General features: G+C 32.0%; 6 protein-coding genes and 1 long non-coding RNA gene across 11 annotated transcripts; 3 read left to right on the plus strand and 4 right to left on the minus strand.

Moving 5' to 3' along the window:
- Positions 1 to 349: 349 nt before the first annotated feature.
- Positions 350 to 1623, minus strand: LOC124491446 (uncharacterized). The gene is made up of 2 exons (XR_012832472.1): positions 1287 to 1623; positions 350 to 1056 (listed from the first exon to the last, which is right to left on the minus strand). It is a non-coding gene; the product is annotated as an uncharacterized LOC124491446 (long non-coding RNA).
- A 1206-nt stretch (positions 1624 to 2829) lies between these two features.
- On the minus strand, positions 2830 to 5171 carry LOC124491389 (chitinase). Its single transcript, XM_047054020.2, has 5 exons — positions 5023 to 5171; positions 4781 to 4968; positions 4185 to 4628; positions 3791 to 4132; positions 2830 to 3694 (listed from the first exon to the last, which is right to left on the minus strand). The coding sequence occupies exons 3-5, from the start codon at positions 4255 to 4257 to the stop codon at positions 2898 to 2900; spliced, it is 1212 nt and encodes a 403-aa protein (XP_046909976.2). The 5' UTR covers positions 4258 to 4628; positions 4781 to 4968; positions 5023 to 5171; the 3' UTR covers positions 2830 to 2897.
- On the plus strand, positions 4744 to 5883 carry LOC124491390 (uncharacterized). The gene has a single exon (XM_047054022.2). The coding sequence runs from the start codon at positions 4747 to 4749 to the stop codon at positions 5857 to 5859; it is 1113 nt and encodes a 370-aa protein (XP_046909978.1). The 5' UTR covers positions 4744 to 4746; the 3' UTR covers positions 5860 to 5883.
- Positions 5884 to 5893: 10 nt separating this feature from the next.
- On the plus strand, positions 5894 to 6721 carry Fdx1 (Adrenodoxin-like protein 1, mitochondrial Ferredoxin 1). The gene is made up of 2 exons (XM_047054024.2): positions 5894 to 6494; positions 6554 to 6721. Exons 1-2 carry the CDS (start codon positions 6032 to 6034, stop codon positions 6655 to 6657), a joined length of 567 nt encoding a protein of 188 aa, XP_046909980.2. The 5' UTR covers positions 5894 to 6031; the 3' UTR covers positions 6658 to 6721.
- A 255-nt stretch (positions 6722 to 6976) lies between these two features.
- Nnp-1 (Ribosomal RNA processing protein 1 homolog Nnp-1) lies at positions 6977 to 8289 on the plus strand. The gene has a single exon (XM_047054023.2). The coding sequence runs from the start codon at positions 7089 to 7091 to the stop codon at positions 8124 to 8126; it is 1038 nt and encodes a 345-aa protein (XP_046909979.2). The 5' UTR covers positions 6977 to 7088; the 3' UTR covers positions 8127 to 8289.
- pic (DNA damage-binding protein pic) lies at positions 7897 to 12132 on the minus strand. Its single transcript, XM_047054019.2, has 6 exons — positions 11757 to 12132; positions 8813 to 11699; positions 8574 to 8749; positions 8279 to 8505; positions 8110 to 8208; positions 7897 to 8039 (listed from the first exon to the last, which is right to left on the minus strand). The coding sequence occupies exons 1-5, from the start codon at positions 11815 to 11817 to the stop codon at positions 8128 to 8130; spliced, it is 3432 nt and encodes a 1143-aa protein (XP_046909975.1). The 5' UTR covers positions 11818 to 12132; the 3' UTR covers positions 7897 to 8039; positions 8110 to 8127.
- LOC124491945 (uncharacterized) lies at positions 12053 to 21868 on the minus strand. Of its 5 annotated transcripts, XM_075730692.1 has the most exons (9): positions 20015 to 21868; positions 19172 to 19931; positions 15403 to 15665; positions 15267 to 15337; positions 15091 to 15195; positions 13688 to 14987; positions 13075 to 13583; positions 12790 to 12989; positions 12053 to 12729 (listed from the first exon to the last, which is right to left on the minus strand). In XM_075730692.1, exons 3-9 carry the CDS (start codon positions 15476 to 15478, stop codon positions 12489 to 12491), a joined length of 2502 nt encoding a protein of 833 aa, XP_075586807.1. In that variant the 5' UTR covers positions 15479 to 15665; positions 19172 to 19931; positions 20015 to 21868; the 3' UTR covers positions 12053 to 12488. The 5 variants fall into 5 exon arrangements, with proteins under 5 accessions (XP_075586807.1, XP_046910633.2, XP_075586813.1 ...); XM_047054677.2 differs by lacking the exons at positions 19172 to 19931; positions 20015 to 21868 and adding an exon at positions 17376 to 19119; XM_075730698.1 differs by lacking the exons at positions 19172 to 19931; positions 20015 to 21868 and adding an exon at positions 18252 to 18594.
- Between the last annotated feature and the right edge of the window lie 168 nt (positions 21869 to 22036).

The following is a 22036-nucleotide window of genomic DNA, read 5'->3' on the forward strand; positions in this document are numbered from 1 at the left end:
TGAGTCAATCAAACACTATTATATTCTCTATAATGATAATTCGTCAAAGTTTTGGAATCTTTTTAAAAAGCAGAAACAAACACACACACAAAGAACAAGAGCAAGAACAATAATACCGTTATTTATATTTATATTTATACACACAGAGAAGTTTCATTTTCAAGCTTTCCAAAAATGCCAAAAATGACCATTTGCCATATTTGATGTATATAGAGAAAGAATAAATATAACATCCGGCCACACATGAATGACATACAAACCTGATTGGATGATTTATTGAAGGATGTTTATTTTGGTTACTAATTGTTTTGGAGAATGTTCATTCATGCCAAATTATGGAAATTAATTATTGTCCAAATTACACAATATGAATGTTCTGCACATATTGTCTGTTTCGGTGTTTATTTTGTTTTTTTTTATAGTCTGCAAAGTAAAAATAAAAAGGAAGTGTTAATCTGTGTTCGCCAGGCAATACGACAGGTTACATCATAATTCAATGATTATCGAGACGAAAGAAAAACCACAAAAAATTATCCGAGACAGGGAGGGAATGAATTTATCAAAAAAAAGTTAAAAAAAGTCATCAATCATTATTATCATGTTGAGAATGAATGAATGGATGAGAAATCATATCAAAACGAATCGAATTGAATGAACGATGAGCCATGATGATGATAATCATCATAGACATGACGACGATTTTTTGTCCAATTTTTTTTGGAAATCTTCTTTAGTTCTTAATATTTTTTTTTTGGTTCAAATATAACGGATTTATCCATCTCTTTGTGTACAATTATGTATCTAACGACTATCCGTTATTGAAATAGCATCCAGAGAAATAGTTTTCCAAGAATAAAAAATGAATCAACTGATGGATAGATAGATGGATGTTTGGATCATGATGATGATCGACGATAATCAAAATCGAACGATTCGTTTTTTATGATAATAATAGAATCTCACCAAATGTACGTTAACCTATACGGTAATTACCAGTTATATACCAGTTGCCCGTCACTTTTATTTTTCTTCTTCTTCTTCGTCTTTGTTACAATGCTATGTGTAAATTTTTAAAAAGAAAAAAGAAAAAAATAAAGATTGAATGATCGATTCAATTTTTCAAATGATAAATGAGGAAAATTGTTGCAGAAAAAAGGCAAGATTTTTGTGTTTTGTTTTTTTCGGAATCAATAATGAGAGATGGAGAGAGAGAGAGAGTGGAAAAAAATTTGCACGATGCTAAATAACACACAATTATTGAAATGCAGTGTGAATGATTTTCTTACCTATGATTACGATCATTGAGCCTTTTTCGCACGGAAATTGAATCAATTTTGTCTGTTTTCACTTTGTTATAAAATCGATAAGCGTGTAACATTCGGATTTCCGATTTTATTTGAGTGTGTGTGTATTATAGATCGAATGGATTGATATGAGTGAAATTTTTTTCTTTCCGTTCTTCATTCACAAGAAGCCAAAAGGGGCATTCATTCATATGGAGATGAAATGAAAATAAATTAAATTAAATTATCTCTGAGCAAAGCAATAAATAAGTAAGCCTTCGAAACAAACGAAGAAAAGGTAATTTTCAAATGTGATCAAATATAACAACACAGCAATGAAAATTATTCACATGATCGATAGAAATAGAGTTGCGTGTCTAAAAGGTGTATATAGTGTGTATTGCTTGAATTTATTGGAAATTAATTTTCTTCCCTTCGATCATGATTAATGATCGATGATTATGATTATGACGATGACGATGATGATGATGATGAGCAGCATTCTTCCGATGGCCAGAGAAAAGAAAAATTGAAATCAATGATCATCCAGTTTTGCATCGAAAGATAATCATGGATACCGTTGTTTTTATTTTTAAAAAATAGAAAAAATCATTCAATTAAGCTTTTGGTTAATAATCATCATTTGTAATTATAGAAAATGATGATGATGATGATGACGATTTCTGTCCTTATCAGTCATCTATATCAATGGTTAGTGGTAAACTGATTTTGCACTCATCATAATTTTTCTTCGAATGTATCAAACGAATGTTGATTTGTTTTTTGTTTTTGTTTTTTTTTTTTTTTTTTTTTTTTTTTTGGTACTGTATAGCTACTACATTTATATTCAGCCCACAAAATGCGTTCGGTCAAGATCGGTCAACAGGTTGTTGGTGATGAGGGGAAAAAGAGAGAGAGAGAGAGATAAAATGTCTCGTGATCAACGGGTCAGTAAAATGGATTTTTTTACTGCTGGATTTTCTTTTCAAAAAAAGTATCCATCGTTCAAAATTTTCGTGAACATTATCATCAAACAACATCATCGAGACGACAACGATTAAAAAAAATTTCGTTATTTTTCTTTTGGATACGTTCCGTTCATTCGTTTTTTTATTTCGATAAATAATTCGTGTGTATTCGTCTTATTGTAACAAGTTTGTCGGATGATCAAAGGATCATGATGATGATCGTCATTGCTATTTTGGTTCATCATTGGCTTGCACACATTTAATTTCTTGATTTTTTTTTCTATTTCTTCTTCATGGAAACGCGTTTGCACTTTATCGTATATCTTGTGTACACACACACACACACGCACGGGGAGTGAAAAATAAAAAGTAAAAAAAGAAAACGATCATCATCATCATCATGATGATGATGTTCACATTCGAAAAAATCGACCGGGTAAATTTCTCTTTCATTTGGTTTTTCCTTCTGTTTGTGTATGTGTGTATAATAATGCTTATAATGGAAAATGAGATTGAGACAAAGTCAACATCATCATCATATCGATATGGATCGTAATCAATGAAATTCAAATTGAAAATTGAAAATTGAAAATGCCATTTTAATTAGTACTTAGTTCATTAAAATAATTTCAAACATTCTCTATTCTTAAATGCAATCAGTACGTTGTGCACTTTCAGCATAATTACAGGAATTAATTTTCGGATCCCAAACCAGATGATTTGCACATTGTTCCAGATGTGGTTTACCTTCGAAACACCAATAATATTTATCACAATACGTTTCATGTGGAATATATTGTACACCAGTGGAACAATCAATTTTCAATGGTTTAGGTTTTGTTGAATGATGAGGATTTTCTGTACTTGGCTTTTTAGTCGTAGAAAAATGGTCCGGAATATGTGTACCGGAATATTGTTGGAAAATTTTACTAAATTCAAATTTATTCTGAGCAATACTTGAACATGATGGTGAAACACCGCCACCCGGACAATCACCATTATCTCTACCCACCGACCAGAAGGATAGATGACCGATTTTCCTCTGTTTAGCCCAATCGACCAATTGTTCAGCATGTTTGATTTGGAATATTTTACCATTAAAATTACGGCCAATCATTGGTGTCACACCGATCATTGTATACAATTCTTCATCAGATTTATGTGGCCAAACTTGTTTCATTTGTCGATGTAAACTTTCACTAGCAGCTATGACTGCATCACCCCATGATGCGCGCTTGGATCCGAATTCCATTGTCATACCATTAACAATGTTAACTTCAACATTATTCTGAACGGCACGTTTCAATATATCAACCCCAAGAATGTCGACAATACCATAATCATCACCTTGGACCATCATTGTAAATGATATGGTCAATGATGGTATCATGGATCGTAATTTTTTCAATGCATTCATCATTATATCAACATTGATTGATGCCTCTTAATAGGATTATATATGAGTGTGCATGGGAAAAAATGGTAAACCACTTGTGGATTAATTTATTATCATCAACACTGAATGTGACCACCACTTACCGATATCGATATCTAGATGTGTACTATCTACAATGTCTAATGCTTTTTTATATGCATCGGCCAATTGATCGGGTGACGAACAAGTTGCCTCTAAATATGGTCCCATTGCACCACCAGTAGCAACAATAACATCACCGCCAACATTTTTGAATGCTTTCACAGCATTTATTATTCTCGAATCTTGCAATGTACTCTCACCACCCCAACTAGGTGTACAACCATAACCCGTTCCCAATACAAATGCTAATGTAACTGAATTTAGTCCTGTTTCACGATGAAGATCGACAAGATAATTCTCATTCGGCATTCTTGTTGCATCCACATAAGGTGAAACGGCCGGTTCTAAAAACAAAATGTGAATTCAGGAAAAAACAACGATAATCAATAATCTTACCACGAGCTGCTTCTATCGACATCATCCATAATGATGATGTAATTAAAAATAGACAAAAAATTTCAATCTTCATCCTTTCGGATTTGATTCACTGTTGTTGTTGTTGTTACAGATCACTGATCAATATGAAACAAAAAGAGGCTCGTTATTAGCTTATATCAAGGGTTTAAATAGTATTCAATTTGTCTGTCTATCTGCAATAAAATTATTGATGATTGAATCGATCTTTAATGATAATGATCATCGCTATGAGCACTAATCCGCAAATATCAAAGTTGATTATCCATTGTAATCTATCGAATGCAGTAATGAAATTCCACTTGAATAACAAATCGAGTTCCGTATATCTATTTTTTGCCCCATTTCATGTCATAAGATGTTTACGACAACGGCCAAAAATTACAGATTAATCTCCAGATTTCAATCGATTATGATATTGCCAATCTAACAAACAAACGAAAGGGGGGAACATTTATTAAACATTTATAATTTATAATTGGTAATAATTGGCAATAATTGGTAATTAGAACTTTTTTAGTTGGCGAACTTTTCGTTTTTATATATGAAAAAAGATTGTTTCGACAAAAAAAACATACCAGGTCAAGCCATTGTAATCAAAATGTATCGATTCGAAATTCTCGACACTTTGATGGAATTCAAATTAACCCTCGATACGTACTTTGTCTCATTAATCGTAATCGGTTTATTATTGTCTATCATGTCGTTGATATTATCCATCCTAGTGAACGAACGATGTTCAACCAATTTATGGAATAAAGTGTGTCTAAAACAAAACAATAATGATAATAAAACATTAAACTCTTATCGACATATTTACGTAATCCATGTGGTATATTTTCATCGGAAAAGCAGCATTGATTTTAAAAAAACAAAAGTCATGATCACTTTTTTTGTTGGCACCACAGAAAAAATATCCATTCAAATTACACCGAAATTTTTTCGTCCAAATATGTACAACGAAACAAGCAAAGATTATTGTGTCATGAAATTCTTGTTGTTTCGGAACTCGGAAATCAAATCGGTGAAAAACATAGCTATAACTCATGATGATCATAAAGATGGTGCCGAATTCTATGTATCAATGATTAGCATACAGAATACTAAACAGGAAAATGGTTTCATTTGTTGTATTGAACAACGAATCAAATCGATGCCGAAAGAAAAATGTGAACAAAGTCCATTTCCAGCCAGTCCACAATCAAATATGCGATTAGAAGGTGGATTTGCTACACCGAATTGCATACGATTTCTTGATCTTGTTCCACCAATGTATTTGTCATTCAATTTATTATTTCGTGAATGTATTGATACGAACAACGATGAAAACAATTATGTCATCGGCATCTATGCAGCAATCAGATGGTTTTTTGTTGTGTTCGGTTCTACCGGTGTTATTTATGGCATTTTTTATCAGATTTTAGCCGGAAAACCAATACGTAAATTCATCTATGTAATGATTACATTTTTAATATTGTGCATCATCATAGCGATCTGTGTGGCAATCAAAAGTGTTCAAGACTTTCAAAAGCATGATCATCTGGCGAATGAAATAAGAAAAACATTTCATATTGGATCGGCCATCATAGCGTTTTATGGTATTCCAATGATAATGATATACATAAAGATTACAAAAATATTATTCGGAAATCAATAATCAATAAATATGCATATGGAATAAATAATGACAATGACGATTTTATGATATTTTTCGAATTATATTCCCATCGATTCATTGAAATATCGATTGTTTAAACTACCATCGAAATGTTTGTGTGTGTGACGCACATTCGATTGTGTCTGTCATGTGTGGTTCAATAGTAGTTTAAATGTTTGATGAAAAGCCAGAAATGTTTTGTAAATTGTTATCAAATTCATCATTTAATGCTAGAAGATTCTTTCAAATCATCAATCTTAATCTTAATAATAATAAATTAATAAGCTCACCACGAAACATATCATTCACATCGACTTTGCAAACTGATGATACTTCGAATAATAATAATGCTGCTGAGAATGATAATGATGATAGTGTGGCCGAGAAAATACGTGTCCATTACATAACAAATAAAGGCGAAAAGATTACTGTTGAAGGCACTGCCGGTGATAATGTTATGTATTTAGCTCAAAAAAATTCTATCGATATTGAAGGTGCATGTGAAGCATCATTAGCTTGCTGTACATGTCATGTATATGTTCGTGATGATTATTTCGATAAAATACCTGAAGCCAGTGAAGAAGAAGAGGATCTTCTAGATATGGCTCCATTTCTTAAATCAAATTCTAGATTAAGTAATTAACTGCAATCAAATGCATTTATAGATTTTTAATTCATTTATTTCACTCTTTAGGTTGTCAAATTATTTTAAAAAAAGATTTACAAGATATTCAAGTCACACTACCGCCTGCAACACGAAATTTTTATGTGGATGGCAAAAAACCAAGCCATCATTGATAATTCATGTGCATATATTCTCTCGTTGAAGAATTTAATTATTAAAATTTATTGTTTTCGAAAATTTTACACATTCTATATCATTACTTCGAAGAATAGCATGTTTCTGTAAACCGATCGATGTTTGTAGATTACTAACAGCCAAATGTTTGACACTGGGATCATACGCTTCTATATTGGCATCCTTATCTTGTGCGTTTTCTATGAAACGGATCGATGCTTTATTCTGTTGACTTTTACTAAGAAAATAGAGGAAATCATTACGATATTTAATGTCCAAATTATCAGTTTTCAAGCTGTTATTATCCATGGTTGGTTTTTTTTACTTGGTGAAAACACTTTAATATGCCAAGTTCATACGAATCAAGTATCCAACAGTGATCACATGTTTAATGATGATTTGATATTTGCCACACGCGGTGTGCATATATATGGCATTCATTTTGCAAAATTATTCAAAAATCAACATGAAGAATAAAACAAGTAACGAATTATTTGTCTTGAATTTTGTTCAACGAGTTTCCGCTCCTCAAACCCACGCAAAACGTCTGGCAACCTTACGAAAAATGATGCAAAACTGTCCGAATGATTTGACAATGATTCAGTGGATGCAATTATGGAGAGGATTTTACTACATCGTTTGGTATGAAGAAATGCGAAAAGGTGGCGAAGAATTGATTATCGAAATGGGATCCTCGGACAACGGATCATTCCTTATGTCGGGCTTCAAAGCATTAGCTGAATCCTGGAACAGTATCGATGCATTTCGCATTGATAAATATATGTTTCTCATTCGTATCATGCTCAGAAATTGTTTGCAAAAACAAATACAAACTGTCCACAACAACAATGAACAACAAAAATTGTTTGAACATGAAATTTTCCTAAAAAATTATCGTCAAAGTATCGTGAACCAACATCGAACATTTGAAATTAAAGCCGATGTCATTGACTATATCATATCGGTGACATCACAATCCATTGGTCTGTTTCTTCATATTTGTGACATTTATCTTGAAGAACTAAAATTGATCGTAGATGAAAAAATCGATGAAGCTGCTAGGTCCCAAATCTATTACGAATTATTGCTACCATTTATTCAGTGGTTAGCATTGATCAATGATGATCGTCTATTAAAATCTATGTGCGACAATATTTTTAATCATTTAGCAAAACAAACTCTACTGAATGAATCATTTATAGTACGGAGAATAATTTTGAAAAAAATGTATGAAACAATTTTAAATATGAATGGCTTTTATTCCTGTACAACACCGAGAAATAATGATTATCGTGTTAAAATTTTGGACCATTACAAACAAAAATTGGATGAATTTGATGGTAAAACAAGAAACAAAACCAAACGCAAAGTGGTGATTGGACTGTGTAGAAAGACAAAAAGAACCAAATATGAAACAGTAACAAATACCCCGTTTGTTCGTTCAATAGTACCATTGCCAATGATGTAAATCAATGAATTCGTGACAATTCCTCAACAATTTTGATGATATCATCTACAGTGGCTGTTCGATTCTGGCCATTCATATTATACTAAATGTAATGAAAAGAAAAATGACAATTTTTCAATAATAAAAAATAAAAAATATATATTGCCCATTACCATTATCCCTTCAGCACATTCGGCCATTTCGGTACTGTTTAAATCCAAAAATGATTCGATAAGATCACCATCAATAAAATTCAATGATGGTTCGGTTTTCTTGTCGTTCGTATAGGTTCGCCAGAAATCGTAATCAATTTTTCCAACCGATTTGATTTTAGATGCTAGATTCTTTTGTAATTTCAATAGAAATTCGTAATAATCTTTTGGTATTTGTGCAATTAAACCTATAATACATGTAATAATAGGACATTAATAATTACAAGAGATGGTTTTTTCTAACAAAAATTCTTACCGATGCTCCCAGAGTATGTACCGAAAAGAATCGGTTTATTGATGATTGGATTATTCATTTCGTGTGGATAATTCATAACAAGATAACCATGTTTCATGACATTGACAAGATCACCCAAATGAAAGAAACCACATTGGGTAAGAAATTTCGATCTATCCGGATCGTCTGCCACATTCCTTTTGAAATGGAAAAAAAAAACAAAAACATTAGCAATCATCAATAGAACAACCAAGACTTACAAATCTTTTTGAGCGAGATATAGATTGAAATTAGTATCAGCACCAATAAATGTATCGTCATCAATGATTTCCATGGCTGACAACCAAGCCGATTCGAGATCATGGGCTAATTGAGTAAAAGTTCCACCAAGTGGACTATATGCAAACAGTGAGAATGATCGCAGTAAATCACCAAGTAATACGAAATCTCCTTTGGTTTTCGTATGAATGGCCAATGTCGATGAAAATACCGATGATTCCATATGAAGTTCATGTGTCGATGTCCATTCGAATAATCGTATCGATGTATTGATGGCAGCTAAAAGTTTTCCATGAAATTCATGGAGCCAAAACGGCACTCCTTTGATTTCTTTTTCAGCAACTTGTTGAAGTTTACCATCGACAAGTTGAAATACAATAATACGGCCTGCTTTCGGTTCAATATCATCGGAAATCATAAATGTCGTTCCAACAATATAATAATGATTGGCATCATTGCCCAGTTTACAGGAAACCAAACTAGTGGCATATTCGTTGACCATAAATTGATGGGCATGTAAAACTTCAAACGTTGTTTGATCAATAATCAATAGATGATAAACTTCCAATTCATTCGGATAGAAGTGATTGGAAATCTGTGTTGGTTTCACCATTGTCGGTAATGATCGTGAATGAGTAATGTTTTGCGCCAAAGTACTGGCGCTAATCCGTGAGGAAACCATTTGGCCATCTTCAAGCTGTACATCATATCGCATTGTTATCACACCAAATGTCTGCGTGGACTCTTGATAAGCTATACGTCTGGGAGTTTCATTCAATGCAATCGTTCGAATATGAAGTTTTTGAATCTGATCTATCTGACCAATCAATAATTGGCTATCGTTGGTCAATATCAATGAATCAGGATAGCCTTCCGAATTTAATGTGCACATATGATTCACTTCTTTTAGATTGACATTGGAGAATATTAATTTATTATTACTTGAATAGATGACAGCTGGACGATCGGAACAGGCAAATATATTGCTAGATGAATTAGTCTTGAACATTTTCAAAAATGTTGGATGTGTTCCTAGAACTACTTTTTTCTTCTCAGACAATGTACCAGTTTCAGTGTTCAAAATATACGAAAGCAATGATCCATCACCAATGGCTGTGAATAGATAACTGGTATGATCGAAATGAGCCATTAATGTTGAACGGGCAATAATTTCACCACCAAGTTTTTCCGTATGCAAAAGTTTAAAATCCGGTAGGCTCATAATTCGAACCGAGATATCTTTCCATAATCCAACGGCACAAAGTTTGCTTCGTTTTTCGGTCAACGAGCTAATATCCAGACATGAAGCTTCATATTCCATTTCAATTTCATTGATCAATTTAATTTCCGATCGGATCACTTCCAAATATAGTAATTTATTTCTGGAACTGCAAATTATTTGACAATCATTGACAGAAACCAATGTTATATTGCTTGGTGGAATCCATTTACTTGTGATTCTATTGTCGTGTACCGATAACAATCGAATACAATTGGCCGTTATTTGAACAATCATTTCAAATTGATCGGCAATAATGTTACCGGTATACATCGTTTCTTGTGAACAATCAAAACCCGTGATAAAAGTTTCTTCCACTTCTTCATTTTTTAATTTTAATAGTTTTGTCTGCCCAACGAAAGCCATTGCAACGACATTATCGTAGATCGAATTGACTTTCAATTGCCAAACGCCTTTGATTCCGGGTAAATCGATAGTGGCCAATTCATTGATACCGATACCGTTACGGATGATACGCAAAGATCCTTCTTTATATGCACCCGAACATGTGATCAATTGATCTTGACCTTGTTTGTCAAGGTCAACAACGAGAATATCAACGATAGGTGCTAAACTAACATACGTATCCATTATTTCGATATATTTCCTGGTATCATTATCATCGTGTTTGAGTTTGATCAATTGTGAATCGCCAAATCTTGAGCCAACAAATACATAATTGTTGTCTAAATACGAAAGGCAACTGGAAACAGATGTCTCGCCCAATGAAATCAGTTTCAAACCATATGGTGAAACTGGCGCCGACGACGATGAAGCAACTTGAACATTGGGATGCAAAATCAATATGAACAATTGTCCACTTAGATCACCGAGCAGAAAACGATTAGTATCGATTTTGCAAAAACATGAAAAATTTGAACTTGCAATCTCGGGTGGTGCAATTGCAGTATATTGATTTTGATCAATGATATGAGTGATTGATTCTTGGCCAACCACGATGACACCGCCATAAGGTTCGGATACGGGTATTAACATAGATGAATCTGATTCGATATTTTCCTGTAGCCAAGGTCCACGACGAAGTTCTCGATCTTCGGTTATTTCATACGTTTTCAAATGGCGACTTCGATCTTCTTGATAGATGAAACAAAGTACTGGTTTATCGTACCCATGAAGAAATACAAAATCGATAAGAGTATTTTCTTCCACTCGAATATTGTAGGATTTGATGTTCCGATTTTTGAAATCCAGCTTCAATACATTCAATATTCCATCATATATTCTCAAGGCAATAATTCGAGCTTTGGCATTCACATCACAAAGTGTACCATTCTCTGATGGTCGATCGGATTTTTCAGTAATAATACCATGGGCTCTTGTGTTGACCTCAAAATCACCATGTTTTGGATCACGACTTAACTCAAGAATCATTAAATTATTTTTGAGTGTCATGATAAACAAAAGATCTTTATCTTCATTGGGCATACGAAAAGATTTTATGACAGATATTCGACCATTAAGAGGAATTTCTTTCAATGATCGTAAACCTTCGGCTGTCACTAGGTGAACTTCGATTCGACATAATTTGTCCAGAATTAAGTTCAAATCAGTGGGAGATGTAAAATTTCCTGAATTGAATTTAGCAATCATATTAATTCAAGCAAAGAATAGTAAGAATAGATTACCTGAAATGGCGTTAAAAACTGCCGTAGATTTTTGTGCAGTGACAACGTAATTATGTGTCATTTTTCCTTTTTGATGGTTACGGTGGATTTCATAAACAAATCGATAAACTGATGACCAAAATGCAGACGAATATTATTTATTATTCATAACAAAAATCAAAATAAAAAAATCAAGCCGCATGTTTTTCTTTCAGACTTTTTCGTGAGCCTTGTCGTTCAAATAGTACGTTCCGTTTAATTTGAGAGCGAATTTTGAATTTTTTTCCAATTTTTTTTTTTGAAAAAAAAACAATAAATTTCAGTCAAAAAGATTTTTGTGAAAATTTATTACGTAATAAAAATTTTCAAATTAACAATGATGACGATATTAAACCCAGAGATAATTTTTTGTTTGTTTTTTGAAAAGGAATCACTTGGTGGAGAAATTTTTTTGAGTGTTTACAGAGAGAATTGATATTGAAAGATAAAATGATAAACATGTTGTATAAAGCAACAGCAACAGCAACAACAACAACAACAACAATAAAAATAATAATAATAATGTTAATAATAATAATTATGAAAATAAAAATAAAAACAAAAAATATATATATTCAACAAATAATAATTACACAAATAAGTTTTTTCAGTGTTGAGAGAGAAAAACCAAAAAAAGGTTTTTAAATTTCAAGTACCAAACAAATGAACAAAAAATGATTGTTTTTTTTGAGGACCAGAGGTTTGATGATTATTTTATATTTGAGCCAAACGTTTTTTGTTGTACTCTTCAGTAATGAAACGGAATGGAAAAACATTATTAAACTTTTGATTGATTTTATGTAAACGATCAATGAGATTCAACATTGTATTGAACTGAATAGCTTTTGTTGTATCATGTTCAACCATAGACGACGCTGACGGTGATGATGATGATGATGAATAATTGATGTGAATATATTTGCAGAGCAAATGGCAATATGTGATGTGTTCCAATCTTGTGATAAAAAAAACAACAAGAAATCAAGGAAATGGTAGATATTGATTTACAACTCACCTAACAACATCTTTATGTTTCAGTTCGGAACAATTGGGATTGAAGAGAACAACCATTGTCGCTAAATCGAACAAGTTACGATCATTTCGACAATTTTCCGGTACGGCCAAAATGAAATGTCTTATATCATCGCTAAATTCTGAATCCGATAATTGTGTTTTGCAAGTGTTGAATTGTAGTAATGTACCTTTTTCATTATTCTATAGTTGTGATTAATATGAATAAATCAATAAATCAATAAATCAACAAATCAATATACATTTTATATATTTGAGAAAAACATACATCTAGATTGAAAATCCAAGCATCTTCATTGGGCAGAAAACAAGACACTGAACGCAAGATAAGTATCTCTGTAACCGAATACTTGAGCAATGATAGTTGATCAGTTTCGCATAAATTAGTAAATGCAGTAACCATTTTGGCCATCGAAATAAAATGTTGAAATACATGTTCAGCAACTCGATAGATTTCTTTTAGATTGCGCATTTCATATAAAATCGATCTATAATTGCACCAATGATGTAATTGTGCACAAGCATCCGCAAGCTCTTCCAAACGATAAGTTTCAATATAATTATAGGATTCGGAAATGGACTCGGGCGCCATTGCATTTAGATTCAATTGAAAAACACTGATACGATTACCAGCTGATTGGCCTTTCATCATTTTGGCAAAGTTATCTTCATATTTGTTGGCTCCACTTAGGCCGGATTTTTCCTCAGGCAATGTAGATGAAACATTTGTCAAAAAAGTTTTATCATTTAATGGAGATGTTGGTGAACGACATACATCTATATTTTGTTGTTGTTATTCAATATGAATATGAATAATAATAAAAAAAAACAAAATGGGTCAATTTGGCATTTATCATCATATCATACAAAATAATAATTACCTTCTTTGCTTATGTTTACAGGCTGTTTCGATGCAGATTCTTTGAAATTTTCTGCATCACTGGAATTATTGTTGTATGTACTTAGAACAGTGTTGGCACTTTCACTTTCGTCAGATGAAATGAATGGTCTATGATGATGATCGGTGAATGAATTCGATTGGCAACTAGATTGACACTGTCCTTTGCCATTGAATTGATTGTGATTGTTATCAATTATCGATGATATATGATGCTTTGCCAGTGTAACGTATTCATCTGGTTCGGTTTTAAGAGGAAAAATTGGACGTTGACATTGGTCAACAACTGGCGATGATGATATGTTGTATGTGCTGTTTGTTTGCATAGGGTCATTGCACTCGGTTTTAATATTAAGATGATCAGGTTCAATATTTCTATTGTTGTTTTTTGCATTGATATTGCACAAAGATGAATGGCTAGATGGTGGTGATGGTAGAGATCCTTGAAAATTTGTTGTTTTCATTGCCAGTGACAACGATCTATTTGGAGACATTGTTGCGGTCGGGTTAATCGACTTTTCATATGCAGAAGAAGAATGAATTTGAGGCAAAGGTTGTGATTGAGGTTGTAGTTGCTGTTGTTGATAATGATGTTGTTGATGATGATGATATTGAGGTTGAGGTTGAGGTTGAGGAGAATGAAGAGGATGAGTATAATGATGATGATGATGATGATGATGCTGATGTTGGTATGATGATGGTGGTTGATTTGATGACTTAATGTTGTTATTATTATTTACAAATCTTGATGTCGAATATGGTTCATGGTTGTTGTTGTTTTCGGTTCGAGGAGAAATAGGGAAAAATTTACTCGATAAATATAGATTCTGTTGATATTTATGTTGTTCGAATAGGTATAAAGAATTGAAAAAATTTTCTTTCTGATTATTTCGATTGTTGTGATGATTATTTTCCGGAATATCCCGATTAATTGGTTGATGATGGGTATTCACATTACCATTGGCCGGCATTTTCATTAAAGTTTTATTACTATGATGATTGTTATTGTTAACTGTATTGTAAATCGACTTATTATCATTCACAACAAATGATTGGTTCGATGATGATGTGTTGTCGGAATGGTTACTATTGTCTTCTTGACTAGTGATCGACGACATCATCACATCGATATTGTTAGTGTTTCCATTGGCCATCATTACCTGATGAATAGAGGATGATGATGGCGAGGATAATGATGATGTTGATGACAATTCTTTTTTCCTACGATTTTCCATTATTTTATCTCTTTTTACTCGTTTCTCTTCATCGGATAATATCCATTCCTATATAATATAAAGAAAGAGAAAACAATTGAGAATGAATGAAAAACAAACAAACAAATCATTCGATGATCTAATAATAAATCATCATCATCATCATCATTACTTTTTTCATTCCAATGTCGAAACATTTTTTCAATCGACATTTCTGACAGAATCGACGGGTAACCAAATCTATTTTACAATTACCATCAAATGGACATTTAAAATCCTAAATCAATAAGCAATGGGCAAATTTAACAAAAGCAAAAAAAAAAAAAAAATGAAAAGAAAATGACTTACCTTTGTTCTAAGGGCGTTTCGTCGAAAGAATGCTTTACATGCTTCACATGTTATTGCATTAAAGTTGTAGCCTGTGGTATTTTGTTTCCAAATTAATTAATAGTTTTTTCCATTTCAAACAAAATCCAATACTTACCCAATGCTTTATCACCACAAATTCCACACAATTTATTTGGTTTATATTTCAAATGATCATCACTATCCTCCATCATGGCTCTGTTGTTTTGTTTTGTTTCGTTTTTTTTCAATTTCGATTATTTATTTACAATAATGAATGCTAATCGATATTCGCTTCTTTTGGTAATGATGATGATTGGAATGATTTGTATTGTTATCCATATCACCCCTGACAACTTTACTATTGTATCATTAATGATTGGGGTAGGTATCCAATTTTTTCTGTAATAGAAGAAAATGTTGATGAATTGCAAGCAGAAAGATGATGATGACGACGATAGTGGCCAATGAAAAAAGAAGAAAAAAAATAGAGAAAAATTAAGATGATCATCTAAACACGTTGAACAAGGATTTAAAGTTGTATGCGAAAATAATTACTTTAGGGAAAATACACACACACGCACAGACAGAGGATATAGGCATTTGGTAGAAAATAATTATTATTAACCCAAATAACGAATGAGTGAATTAATAAAAAAAAAGAAGATGTGAATAAGAAAGAAAAACCTGTTTTGCTGTATTTTATTAACGTTTTTGTTTCATCAATCCATCTTTTATCCACACATTAAAACTTGAAATCAAACTGTACTGAACCCCTGTCCTGATCATGATGACGATTGATTAGTTTGCGATTAATTAATATTAATATAAATATAAATCAAAAAAGAGAAAATGACTGACTAAGATGTATTCACATATCATCGTCATTCTAAGCATCGAACCACATAAACAAACATGACACTGAATGTAGTGGTTTTTTTATGATGAAAATATTCATCACCATTTTGCCAGGGTTGAGGGTTAAAAAAGATCAAAAAATAAAATAAAAAAAAATGTCACACTATCAAATTCACCATAATGAACAGACAGATAAATAGATTGATTGATAACAACAAACAAGAAAAAATAGCCTCTCTCTCTCTCTCTCTGTCTGTCTAAATCTATGTATCATTTTGGTTGGAAAACGAAAAAAATTGGATACAATATTCATGCGCTTCACTGTTGAACATTTTTTTCATTTCGTTTCGTTTTTTCCTTTTATCTCACATACTAGCAAACACACACACAAATTCATCTTTATCATTTATTTCCGTTGCCGAGGAAGAGGAAAAAGGCAACAACAACAAAAAAAAAGAAAAAAAATGTTCAACAGCGATTCGCGGCTAGCTACTATGTTTTCGCTGGTGTTTGCTGTCGTATTTTTTTCCTTTTTATTCCTGTTGTGTGAATATTTGAATTAGAACCCCCAATAACAACAGTTGAGTAGTTAGATAGATAAAGAGTGTTTTTTTGGCTTGCGACACACAACACACAACATACAACATATATAGAAAACCAACACTATACACACAGATACACGTGAAAAATATGATAACTAAAGTAGAAACAAAATAATGATTTATCACACAAATTCACCAGAATATATATATAGAACGCAATTCAACATTCTATATAGAACAAAAAAAACAGATCTATATGGCCCGGATGACACAAAAGTCAATCAAATTGATTGGATAATCTTTTCGAAATACATTATTATTGTGATCATATAATTTCAAGAATGTGAACCAAAAAAAAAGGAATTTTAAAATGACAAAATCAACAAAAAAAAAGCCATAATGTGTAATGTAATGTGGTGCTTATAATTCAATTATCACAGTTGTATCAATTTAATTGAATTTCGTTCTAAAGACACACAGACTCGCAGATGGACAAAAGTGATATATAGAATAGAATCGGATAAACTGATGATGACGATTATTATGTAATAACACGCACACTCAACTCTAAATAAACATTGTATACAATACACAATTTTATCATCATTATCGTTATTGCCATTATTAAATAACATAGCATTGTAATTGAAAATTAATATCAAAAAAAAAATCATCATGAACTTGCACATTAATACATAATTTTTTTGCTAACATTTTTCAGGATGATGATGATCATGATGACAAGGGAAAAAATAATAAACAAACAGAAAACGGGAATTTAAATTGTTGCAACAAAAAACGAAAAAAATCAATGTGATCGGTATAATAGTAGTAGTAGTAGTTGATCGTTTTCATGAGTAAATATTTGCCATTGACATTTCACAGTCATTGTTTACGAGTTAAAAAAAATGGACATTATTCATTTGATTATGATGTGTAAATTCAACTTGAATCTCTGAATGAATTTTTTAAGGGTGAAAATATAAATCAATGCATCCAAAAAAAAAAAAAATTGTTATTGTGACAAATATGGGTGGACGGTTTTCTTTTTCATCTTCTTCTTTCTATCATTTGATAAAATGTTGTTTTCAGTTTGTCCATTTCTGTTGTTAATGTTGTTGTTTGATAAATGAATGGCACATATAGACATTTCCCATTGTAATCATGGTCATCATCATGGGGTACATATCAACAAGCAGTTTTTTGTTTGTTTTATTCAAAGAATCATCACAAAAATTAAAAAAAAAGTATTAGAAATGGAACCAATCGATTATAAACTATGCTCTCTTGTTAGTTAAAATCTGATGAGAAAAAAACCGTGCAATGACCCAAACATACTGTACACACTTTTCAGGAAAAATATTTTTCAGTCGAAAAATTTGAATTTTCTTAAATCATCAAATATTTCGAATAATGGTGCAAAAACAAAACAAAACAAAAAATTCCAATTCGTGATAATTTGTCGGTTACTGAAATTTGTGATATGACACAAACACACAAAATCATCAGAAAATAAAAAGCGGCGAATTTCTATTCACAACATTTGAATGTAGAAAAAAAAATGAAAACAAACATCGTACACACGCACACGTCGTATTAGCAAGAAAAATCGAAAGATACTTGTCGTCGTCATGCATGAAATTTTTTTTTCTGCTTTGTTGTTGATATTCTTGTGAAATTGCATTATAATTTCTCTTCTTTATAAAAATGTGAATGTTGTGAATACATAGAATCAATAACACAACACATTGTAATATAGTTAGATTAGGCTAAAACGACAATGGCAATTTTCAGATATTTTTTGTTCTTTCACCACAACCATAAAATATCGATGAATTTTGTTGTTGATATTGTGATGAGCATCGATTGGGTAAAAGAAGATGTGTGTGGTAGTAACAGTTTGAAAGAAAATCTATCAAGCAAAAATAAATCGTAAACGATACCGTCTCTGTGTTGTATATTTGTGATGTTGGAGAATAAAAAAAGATTTTTTTTTCTCGGTTTTTAATCGAGGATAAGAGATGGATACACACATCCATATCCATATCATACATGTATACACAGCTCACACATACACCATCAATAAAGATCAGAGAGAAAGCAAAGAGATAGGGATGAAATATATCATCATCATCATCATTATCATTAACATGGAAAAAAAACTTTACTGGATAGTGTGTATAACTGTGTGTTTGTTTTCAAATGTGGTATGTGCAAAAGAGAGAGAGAGATAGATGCAAAAAAAGGGGGCAAGGAAACGGTAAAAACGAAAAGTAAGAAAATAAAAAATGCACCGATTGTAGTTAATAATAAAATAAAAAACGGCTACGATTATTTTTGTCTGCAGTTTTTTTTTGAAAAATAACACCAGAGAGAAAATTTGGAGACAACAACGGCAAAATTTCATTCTGGATTTTTTTTTTAAATGACAAGCTGTACGACAATGACACTGACAATGACAGACACACATGGAATAGACTTTGAAAATTATTGATCAAAAAAATATACCATTGTCGAATCGAAATTCAATGTTGCTGTCATCGATGCATATGTTTATGAATATTGTTGTTGTTGATGACGCCAAAAAAAGAAGAGAAAATTGTGTATTTCACACACACACACACACACACACAAACACTTGCAATGTGTTTATTATGATGATGATGATGATTGTTGATGATTTTGTTGTTGTCAATTATTTGATAGCTGATCGACAACTAAACTTGGTTGGTTGGTTTGGTTAGTTTTTTTTTTTGGTTGATTGTATTTCTCTTCTTACTCTTCATCATCATCATTCATTCATTCATTCATTCATTCATTCATCCATCCTCCTCCTCCTTCTTCTTTCATCATCATCATCAGTCGAGCGGACACACAGATAGCTACTACCGCTTTTCACGCCGTACTCCCTCTTGGTTGTTGTTATTTATTTAATTAGTTTAATGACAATAATAAAACCAATGAAAACGATAAATGAGATTTACAAATACAGTTGATCAGAAGAAAAATAAAGATCGATGAAGGTTGAGCACACACGAGATCAGGCAAGACTGGATATCAATGACTACTATTCAACAGTTTTTAATTGGATACTTTTGTTTCATCTAACCATACATACATACAGTGTATATCGCTCCTTTTTCAAATGAAGAATGAGTGAGATCTGTATAATCTGTATAATAATGCCTTTATGTGTGGTGTGTATTTGTCATTTGATGGAATCGAATTCGTTTCGTTCAAAATCATCATCATCATCATATTTAATAATCTGTGGATCAGCAATTAATGATTTTTTAAAATTGAAATTGAAATTAAGATCATCTGACAAATAATGGAAAGAAAATTTGTTACATTGTAACCGATGATGTTGAAGAACGAATCAAACAATCCATGACGATTGGGAATAGTGTGAATGGATGGGGATATAGCACAACAACAATAAATGACACAAGACAAGAATTCTTTTTTAATACCCGAATACCCGAATCCGTGAATGAATTGAAACGAAATTGTTGATAAAATAGCAGACGCCACATGTGCACAACACATTAATGAACAAATAGCACAACAGCGCATATCGAATACACAGGCGCATTCTTATCATTCGAAAGAAATGACGACTGTTGGTTCGGATATCGATTATTTATTTTTTTCTGGTTCCACACGCAAAAACAAAACAAAAAAAAATTTTGCCGGCCACTATTTGTTGTACGTTGCATGCAATCACTATGTGTTTTGTTTCTCTTTTTTCGAGAGTCTCGAGACTTTATTCAAATGTTTTTTTCTCATTTTGAATTCGGCCTTGCACCACGACTTTTCTCTAATGCAGCGATATTGATATATACGATATATCAATACTCGTGATGTTGATTTTGGTTCCAATTTGTGTGTCAACCATCATGACCAATGCCGTTTTGTTGCTGTTCCAGATTTCTCTGATATTATTGACGCATGTATGGTGAATATATTGAAAAATTAAATGTCGTCATAGGAAACGCAACAAACTATGAAAAATGAGCATGCGCCAATAATTGAATATATAGCAGCAGATAATCAAAATCAACATCAGCAACAGAGTCGTTTAGATGGATTTGTAATTTTTTCATTATTTTGTTTGTTTCTGTCGTCATCATCTCAATGCTGTATGATGATGATAATGATGTTGTTGTTATTGAAGACAAAAGTGGATGGATGGATGGATGGTATATTCTTTGCAGAGAGAATTTTTAAAAAAAAGTGAATAAAACCTCACTCACTGTGAAATTCATCAACATGATTTTAGTTACTTTGCAAGCTATAGCTTTGAGAACTTTTTTTGGTGGTTTTTTTCGGCTTGGCTTGACTCGAGCAAACGCAATAATAATGGTTGGTTATTGATGATGATGGTGGTGGTGCCCAAACAACAACAACACAATTGCATTGCCTTATTTTCAAGACTATCTCTATCTTCAAAAAAAATGTTTTGATGTAGGATGTGGGATGAACACACACACACACACACACACACAGACACACACATTAATGATGATGACGAAGTGGAAAACTCTCTTGGACGGTAAGAATAAAAACCTTGGCAATAAAGTCACAATGTGTGTGTGTGTGTTTTGGGTTTTTTTCCCAATAAAGAATAGTAGTAGATATTCTACAGTCAATTAATCATTTTTCTATTCGTATTTGTATTCGTATTGATCAGCAACTAAATGATGAATTATTGACTCTGACAATTTCCCAAGTAATGTGTAATTTTGTCATATATAATGGACAAATAAAAAAATGATGAATCTATCTAACAACACAGCACACAGCACAGCACACAGAACTTGATTATTCCATGTCATATTCTTGTCAAATGGAGTCCATTATTTTATAATCATTGAAATTATAATCCAGAGATGAGTTTGGAATTTGGAAAAGTCATCATTATAATAGTCTGCAATGGGCTTTTAGTCGCATTGTAAATAATGATGATGATGGAAAAAAATCCTCACCATCATTATTGAATATCGAACAAGTCAACAACAACATTCGAAAAAACCAGATTGACGAGTTCCAATAATGACAACATGTTTTAACACACAAACACACGCACACCAGAAAGGTAAACCAGAAGAAACCCAAAAGCAAAACATTGATCATTATGATCAAACAACAACATTCATGACTAATGAAACTAACTGTTGAATAAAAAATCAAATGCTTCAAGGCACCTATGGATATTTTTCGATTAATTCATTCAGGAAAAAATCATCCTCATAATTATAATAATAATAGATAATAGTCATAATGTAATGAAAAAAAAGAAAAATTCAGTCTACCATAAAAATGGTAAATCATTAAGCATATTTTTTACATTTTCGCACCCTCGAAAATATG

Source organism: Dermatophagoides farinae, chromosome 1, assembly GCF_024713945.1.
Source record: "Dermatophagoides farinae isolate YC_2012a chromosome 1, ASM2471394v1, whole genome shotgun sequence".
In the NCBI taxonomy this organism is placed as follows: domain Eukaryota; kingdom Metazoa; phylum Arthropoda; class Arachnida; order Sarcoptiformes; family Pyroglyphidae; genus Dermatophagoides; species Dermatophagoides farinae.